Below are 9,032 nucleotides of genomic sequence, written 5' to 3'. Positions count from 1 at the left end.
TGTCGCTATAGGTAGGTGTTAGATGCCAAAGATCTAAGAGGTAAAACTAAAAATAATAGCTGTTTTGCACTTTTGTGCTAAATCAAGTTAATCAAGCGCTCTCAGCATTTAAATTGCAACGTTCTTTACAACTAGCATTATACAAAAATAGTTGTCAGCAAAGCAACTATGACGACATAATTGAATTTTCCAGCATATGTTAAACTAGCAACTGCTCCACTACTGTATCTGAATCGCAAGTAGTTGTCAAAAGACCAGGGAAAATCGGTAAAGAGGCCGTCTACTCCAAGATCGACAAACTTTTCGTATTCTCTGTACGGATCCACACCGTAGTCCCTTGCCAAGTATGTGTACTCGTTTCGAAATGTGTATGGATGCACCTTTAAAACAGGATTAAAATGCATTAGGCATACTAGTAAGTTTTAGGTGTCAAAACAGCTGTATATGCCATTTAGTTTGTTATTGTAACTCTGTGATTACAATAATGCTACAAATTAGAGTTTATCTGGCAAATAATTAAAATCGCGGTCCTTTTAGATTTTACAAAATCATAACAAAGCTAATTAGTAGAGCCCATTATTTGTGTTCTACCTGAAAAGCTCTTATAAATTCTTATCTAAACTCATGAATCTCGTGCCAACTTGGCTTAGCACAGTTTCTTTTACAATACATATGTTCGTAATTTAACTTATTTAAACCATTCTTTGCCCCCATCGGCTGCTTAAACCTACCCAAGGTTAAAATTACTATTGGGGATGTCCAAAAATGTTGGACCGCAGACGATGCCCGAAGCCAATTGGTAGCATCGGTACTCGTCCGATACTAGGGCGGTATCGGTGCCGATCTGATACTTTGGCCATGATTTTCATTCCAATCCGTAGATTTCTAATTTGAAAGTCAAATTTATCAAATACCAGTATTGGTTAACAACTGGGACAAGTCAACTATAGATACTAGTTTGGGGGTTCTTTTTTAACACTTAAAATAAATGGTTCATGTAAACCACGGTCAACTTAAATATATTAGAGATGGCGCCATCGGTGACAATCGGATACCAAATTTCAATTCTAGCCATGATTTGCCATCCAACGATGTGATTTACCTTGAAAGAAGAATTTATAAAAATTTTTAATTAACAGCTTAACGCTTCAGCAAATTTTGACACATAAATAACTTTTTTTTCAATTTCATCTAATATGCTTGTTTAAGCACGGTAATGACGTCATTTGATACCGGATGGGATCGCGATACTTTTTGTCCAAAATGTCAGGTATCGGACATTCATAGTGATCAGTAATCACGATTAGTTAAAATCAACTGTGGCTAAATTATTATATGGTTACCCCTTGTAAAACATAAAAAAAGAATAACCTAATTGTTTAAAATTTGTTACTCAATTCCAAAATTTTAGTATTTGTTGCTAATAAGCCTGATGGTCTTAGCTAAATTAAATTGGTGACATCTGGTGAAGAAAATGGATAATTTGTACTTGTGACCCTGTAAACTAACGTTGAAAAATTGTTCACCCTTTTAGATAGTTGGTGGATAATTGGACATCCCTATAGTTTTGATTTGTCCCTGATTAGAAAATCCTGCTGCGGATGACCTATAGGTGTAAAAATAAACGCAAAACTACCTTGAGTCCGTACGAATGCGCCCTCTTCAGGAAATCAGTAACTCGAGAAATTTTGTCGTTTACTACTTTAACAATGGAGTCCTTCCAGGGACCGATTCCGTAGCAGTATTTAGAAAAGTTGGACATGAGTTCGCTGCTTACGTCGAACTCTGTCAGACAAACCAATGGCAGAGGAGTCCTGTCAACAGTAAGGGACTTAAACATAAGTTGACACCAATGGTTAAACGCACTCCAGCCATATCGAAATAAGAAGTACACCAACGTCTGGGATAAAACACAGATCAGAATAAGACCAAAATAGGACTAAAGTCCTTGTAACTTATAAATCGGAAAGTCATAACTCTGTCGTATAATACGTAAATGGCCAGAATTAGGCCTATACAAACATTTTACCTAACCCCAACCCCACCTCCTAATAAGTACATAACTAACTCCCTTAATAGTTTCAACCTTCAATTAAATATGCACACACCTGTGTGCGTTAACGACTGTGATTTAACCCTTCTGAAGCTGCTTTTTCAAACTGCTTTTTGAGAAGCGGTCGAGAAACAAACATACTCAAATGCTTGCTATATTAGTTAGTAGCCTACAAGCAATTTGTGTGTACATATTTCATTGCATTGGCGTATGGTTGTTTCTCGTTTGGCGTATGGTTGTTTTTGTAAAATCGAGTTATTTATCCTAATTTTTATGAGAACGAATTGACTTAAAATTGACTTGCTCTAACTGTGAATTCACTTGTTGTTGATTCAAAAAGACATGACCAAGCTTAAATAACTTTACTTATTGCTGAACTTTAGCCTAAGTTATTTTACAAAAGACTTGACTGGGACTTAAGTCATTTCAAAATGACTTGTTTACAACACTGCCATTTTCATTAAAGCCGTTAAACCAAACCCGGCACAACTATAATTAATCAGCCTTACATTACCTGCTTGACATATAAACCAGACTTGGAATGTAGAACGACTGGATGAGGCATGGTGATGACGTATCATTGTAGCCGTGATTATCCAGTGACGTCATCAGTAGGTCTTCCATTGTCGTGTCGTGCCCCCTCTCCGACAGAATCCTGTTGAAGAACTGGGGCGTTTTCGTTTCCGGGTAAATCCCCACCGTCCGACTGGCGTTCTTGGCCACGGCGATATTCTCGTCCAGACTGGCCATGGGAAATTCCCCGTTGTGCGACTGGTCGCGGTACGATCGAACCTGAATCTGAAAAAATAAAAATCGCCTGTGGCATTCTTTGATGCAATAAACCTAACCACCAAACAGAGAATATGGCGACCAGCCACTTTGCACTAAATTGGTACCTGTTTTCATAGTTTTTAAATTTTAGTAGAAACAGTCCCCTCCTCTTTATTTGAAGGCTCCTAATTTTCTGCAAAATAATCAAATGGCTGTGCAGAAAGTACAGTTCGCCACTCATGTATGTGTAAAGTCATTGAGTTAAAATCGTGTTTTCAATAAGAATTTTACTATAACCGTAAGAACTAAAAATCCAAATAAAATTGATAGAAATCTATATACTTGAATGTTAAGACATGTGGCTATAAAACCTAGTGTTGTAAACAATTCATTTTGAAATAACTTAAGTCAACTGATTATTAAAAAAGTTAACTCCAAGTCAAGTCATTGATATACAAAAAACGTTAAACTATTGAAATCGAAAAACTCGTCCGATTATACTCAACTGAAAAACATCAAAAAACCTGTTTTACCTTTCTTAGGGTCTTCAGTTCGGCCATGGTAAAGTCCACTGTAAAGTAATCGGTCTGTTGGTGACCCTCAATCGTGTAGGTGGCCACCCGACTTCTAAACTCGGTGTGAGAATGAACGTCGGTGGTCGAGTTAAGAGCCACGTCGTGCGAACAAATCAACTGCAGATCCTGTGGAATTGACAAATGTGGGTTATATCAAGGCTAGGGACATAAGCCGTAGCCCAGTCAGTTGCTTCTCGAAACGGTTTGCTAGCATATTTATATCTGTTTGATACGGCAGTTAACACAATGACAAGGGCTAAACAAGCAAAATATTAGGCCTACTTATTTTTCGGTTAAGAATTGCAGTCTTACTAGTTCAAGTTCGGCTGGCTACGGCACTGGCTAAAGATGCCCGAAAATATCGGATCGGAGTCGATACGCGACACGAAGTGGTGGTAAATTAATTTTAGAAATTTCAGCCTTGGCTTGAGATCCTAGTTGGTTGGATGTTGATTGTTGTTAGTTACTACATGCTCTACATTGGAACGAGTAGAAAGCACTCTGAATACGTACGGGTGTTTCACAAACCAACAACGTGTTTATCTGGATGTGGGAGAACACTATATATACTACAAAGTTACAAATAACAACTCACCAAAAAAACCGTTTAAGGAAATTAAGACATCTTCGAAAAAAAAAACGAACTTAAATTAAAAAAAAACTTAAAAAAAAAAAAAATGCTTTTAAACTAAACTCCTTCACGCAAAGCAAAATTTTAAGCAAATCTTGACAAAATTACCTTTTCACTTTCCGATATCATTAATTTTGCTTGTTTTGCCATGTTAATGACGTCATTTGGTAACGGATCGGTTCGCGATACTTAAATATCGGGTATCGGTATCAAAATAAGTATCGGACGTCCCTAGCTATAGGATTCTTGATAACCGATACTACTACTTGGTATGGATTATCGGATACGATCCGATATTATCGGACGTTCATATTCTTAATCTACCAAAAGACCTTGGAGTTTTAAAATGTCCCAGATTCGGGCAAACAGTTTTGTTTTTCGCTGAAATTGGCGGTTGCACGGTATGCGCCTGTAAAAATATCCACAAGAATTTGCTTGAACTTGCGTTTTTTGCGCTGAAGGTTTTGTTTTGCTTACAATCACTTCTTCTTGCAAACTAAACAGCATTTTTTCGTGAGAAGGTGAGCGTTGTTGTGATGAAAGCAAAGAATCCAATACTAAATTGTCCCAAATCAACGCATTTAAGCATTTTTGTTTACATTTTGTTTGTTCAGTAGTAATTCAATGAAACATGTACATACATACATATATATGTGCATGTAAACCATTGAGATCAAGCCCTTCTGAAGCTGTTTTATGAGCTTAAGTATCATTAGTACACCGAAATCCATTGCAGACTCACCGAATCTGTCGATCAATGATGCAAGCAGAGCAAGCCAGAAAAACAACTAGCCTGCAGTGAGGTTCGAACTCACGACCTCCGGTCAAGCCGGGACCGTCGCTCTACCAACTGAGCTCTGCAGGCACAGAAGGGAACGAGTCGAGAAACAAGCATACGCCAATGCTTGCTCAATCTGTTAGTACAAGCAACTTCATATTGAAGGGGATTCACAGTACCATATCATTATTCAATAAAACATGTACATACATATATATGTGCATGTAAACCACTGAGATCTAGCCCTTCTGAAGCTGCTTTTTGACCAACGATTACGGCTTACATATCATTAGTACACCGAAAGCCATTGCAGCCACTACACCGAATCTATCGATCAACGATGCAAGAGCAGACTAGAAAAAAACTAGCCTGTTCAGTGATAAGAGTGTTTTTTTATTCTATTTTATATATTTTTTTTATTTGCTGTGATGTGAGACATGTCATCGTAAGCTTTCATTTAAATTCTTCCCAGTGTACACTATTGAGTTAACGTGTTGTTACTGGAAACCGTGTGTTACTCGGTGTATATGATGTTACGACAAAATAATTTTTTCAGTTGTAAGACTGCAACCTGATTGGCGTTAAATCAATACAAAAAACAAAAAAATAACCTAAATTTACAAAAAAAACATCCACTGTAAAGTACAATCATTTTTCCTTGCCTACGCTACAATCTAACACCCAAGAGTTATTCGAAACGTTCAAAATGCAACCTACTTCTGTATGGGCTTTAATATTTTTATTACGTCTTACTACAACCTCCAACCATTATGCTCCAAACTCTATAATGTTTTCAAATTTTATTTTAATTACCGATTACCCGATGTCCCCATCAAAGGGCATTACTGTTTTTTTGAACAATAATTTTAAAATCGGTCGAGGTTTCGAAACTGAAACGTAAGGATATTTTCAGTTTTATGTAAATGCGTTAAATCGCACCTGAAACAGGGTTAAAAAGTTTTCAATTTTGTTTAAGTAAGTCAACGTGCCTGATTCGGCAAAACTTTTCGAGTTTAAAAGTCTGTTCAAACGGCAAATGGTTTTGTGCATTTTCAGGCTTTGCACGGAAGTTTCGAAATTACAATGCTGCAGTGCCACGCGTTGACCACAGGAAATCATTCGATGCCTAATTGACCTGCTTTCACTTACCAATTACCAGGACTTGAATACTTACTTTTTAATTTGCTCCTATGTAACTTACAAGACCTGCTAATATAGTACTTAATTTTTTAATCTGCTCATTTGTAACTTAGCAACAACTGCCCATGATGTACTTACTGTTTTAATCTGCTCATGATATGGTACTGCAGTTCAATGTGAAGTTGCTTGTACTTACAGAATGTACCAAGCATTGGCGTATGGTTGTTTCTCGACTTGCTCCTCTCTGAGCCTGTGTAGCTCAGTTGGTAGGGCGATGGTCAGTGTCGGAAGTCGTGAGTTCGAACCCCACCAACGGCTAGTTTTTTTCTATCCTGTTTTGCTTACATCATTGATCGACAAATTCTATGAGTCTGGAATGGCTTTCGGTGTAGCCTACTATTAGCAAGATCTGTTCATAGTGTAGCCCTGCCATATAGTATCGCAAAAAAATTACAAACCACAACAACCCCTGGATTGACTTTTGACAGCAGGAAATCATTGTAAGCTTAATGACTCGCTTTCACCTTTGTAAGGGCCAGGTCGCATTCGATGATGTCGGCGCCTTGTTCGACTGCCAGTTGGTAAGCAGCCACTGTGTGTTCTGGCAGCATTCCTGCGAAAAACATTGTTTACCCTTTGAAGCATAATGATTGGAGGTTGTAGTAAGACGTAATAAGAATATCAAAGCCCCTACAGTGTCTTCTTTTTTTATCTTGAAAATGAATAAAGAGTTATTCGAAACGCCCATAATGGCTTTGATATTCTTATAAATGTTTACCCTGGTTACAACGTAGGGTTGTCCCATACTTAACATTATAATCCAACACCAAAACCTGATTTATCGAAACCGATGAGCGATGCAAAACAAAAGTACAGCGGTCCGATGCGATAACAGTGACGTCTTTAGTATTCTTATACAAACAAAATAGAATAACTAAAACGTTTAAAGATAAATTTTCCCAGGTTATGAGGCTAAAATTTGCTTTTAGTGTAAAGACATTTAATTACCATCAGTTGGTACCCTACTAGTTTTTTATGAATTTATCTTTTAAAATAACAAATTGTTGCATTGGATGGTAAATCATTGTTCAAATACCCATATTAAAACGTCATACCTATGCTCACACAGGTAAAATAGATAAAATCGAAACGTTTAAAGTTCTTTTTATCGGTTATTGTGTCACAATTTCATATTAATTTCATAACGGATTGGCACCGATACCATTCCAAAACTATTCAACAAAATATTTAGGAAATTAATTGAAGTCCGAAATAATTCAGGTAAAGCAAAACAGTTACAGTATAAGCGAAACAGGTGCGTTCAAGCTTATAGATTGTCGATTTCTACTTATTTGACCTATAAATAATTACATTATTTCGTATTGGTTCAGAAATTCATATATTTGACCAAAATATCCGGTATTTTAATAAAACCGGGTAAAAAATAAATAAACTAATATAAAAAAAAAAAAAATTGATCAACATTTATAAAAAAAAACTTACCGGAGCTCCCCCTGTGCGCGATGTTAAGGGGTCTGTGGGTCGGTAAACCCTTTAACCTTTCGCCCCTAACAGTTGCAAGCATGTACAGCAGTGCAGCCAGAATGATGAAACCTGTCAGTAATCACAAATTTCCTTGTATGGTATAAAGTACAAACAAAAACCCATTCAGCGATGTTAATGTGATGTTTACTAATTACAAAGTAATAAAAAATGCCTTTTTTACCATTTCGTATTTTTGAAACAGAACCAAGTAATCGTCATTTTTGCAAGTAATTTTTCGCAAAATTTTATAAATAATTTTTATCGCTTTATTTAAATTCTTCAGAGAGCCAGCGTTTGGCTCAAGAAATGAGCTACAAACTTACCGTGCATTGTCGCTAAGTATTGTTGAAAACACTCTTAAAGCTGGTTCACGCTTTACTGCTTGCAACACAATATGGGTGGGCTGAACGAAAGTCGCTTGGCCTTTGCTTTTGTCTGAGAAAAAAAGGCATGGATCAGATTTGTAACACCGCATGCCGATATGTTTTGTTTATGATAATTTAAAAAACAATTTAGTTACAGTTTACCAACTTTACATGAAGCAGGGTATATACACTTTAAAACGATTTATTTCCTAATTAATATTAAAGGCTGATAGATTTAAATGGTAACAATAATATTTTAAAGTCTCTTAGGATCATGCAATCTAATTTCATTTGTGTTGTCAAATTTCAACACTATACGCTGTCGCTGGTGGTAAAATACACTTTCAAATAAAAATATCTCACCTGCAAGTTAAGTGTCTTAAATTGTAAAACTTTTGTCAACCGTAATTGCATTTTGAATAACATCTCAATTTAAGCAAAGAAAAACACTTTTGCTGACCTGATTTCTTATTTTGTGTATTCTTGTTTGTGTACAAGTTGTTTGTTTGTTTATTTTGGAAACTCGTGCAAAAAAAAAAAACTATATTGCATTAAACTTCGCTTATAGCCGGTTACCTCTGAAATCCCTTGGAATGTTATTTGATTGGCGGCAAAAAAAATGAGTACACGTGAGTTGAATCAATTTCAAAAAAAAGTTTGCTTTCAGAATAGCAAGCGCTACAAGCATGTAGCCTTGATTCAAGGAAACATGATATCAGGTTAATTTGAGTCGCGATGCATTGCAGGTTGAAGTTCATGATATTATGTAATCAGATTTCTGTTATGTCAGTTTTATGATTGCGCAACCTGCGGTGCTGACTATTTTTTTTAGAAGTTTACGAACAGTGGAGTTAATATCAGCAAGCAGCAACAGCATATTTGTTTCATTTCGTTATCGACCCTTTGTATGTTATATCACAATTTATTATGCCTCGACTATTTTGTGGAATATTTCGACAACTTGCCTGAACGTATTTTATTTTCTCGAAGATTCTTCGTGGGAGATGGAATGAGATGACCCTGGAATGAAGACGGAAGTGGAACAATATGCGGATCGGTTGAAGGTAAGATAGTTTTCAGTGATGTTTAAAATCGTAAGTTTATTAATCGTAATCTCCCAATAGATGTTTGTGGCTTTCGACATAAGGTTGTTCGATACTAGTGGATCGGTGCC

At 36.4% G+C, this 9,032-nt stretch overlaps 1 protein-coding gene across 1 annotated transcript; it reads right to left on the bottom strand.

Moving 5' to 3' along the window:
- Positions 1-56: 56 nt before the first annotated feature.
- Positions 57-7,877, bottom strand: LOC146136964 (uncharacterized). Its single transcript, XM_083395594.1, has 7 exons — positions 7,817-7,877; positions 7,452-7,562; positions 6,473-6,561; positions 3,358-3,525; positions 2,568-2,851; positions 1,637-1,814; positions 57-380 (listed from the first exon to the last, which is right to left on the bottom strand). Exons 1-7 carry the CDS (start codon positions 7,821-7,823, stop codon positions 138-140), a joined length of 1,080 nt encoding a protein of 359 aa, XP_083251720.1. The 5' UTR covers positions 7,824-7,877; the 3' UTR covers positions 57-137.
- Positions 7,878-9,032: the final 1,155 nt, after the last annotated feature.

This window comes from Ascidiella aspersa, chromosome 8 (genome assembly GCF_963924565.1).
Source record: "Ascidiella aspersa chromosome 8, kaAscAspe10.2, whole genome shotgun sequence".
NCBI classification, from domain to species: domain Eukaryota; kingdom Metazoa; phylum Chordata; class Ascidiacea; order Phlebobranchia; family Ascidiidae; genus Ascidiella; species Ascidiella aspersa.
This window is presented reverse-complemented; position numbering and strand designations above follow the sequence as displayed.

Bases quoted from the DNA above. Each gene is read 5' to 3' on its own strand.
- LOC146136964 (XM_083395594.1), bottom strand. The intron at 3,526-6,472 runs GTGAAAGCGAGT...TCAATTCCACAG, and splicing joins GCGACCTGGCCCTTACAAAG to GATCTGCAGTTGATTTGTTC. The intron at 2,852-3,357 runs GTAAAACAGGTT...TTATTTTTTCAG, and splicing joins AACTGAAGACCCTAAGAAAG to ATTCAGGTTCGATCGTACCG.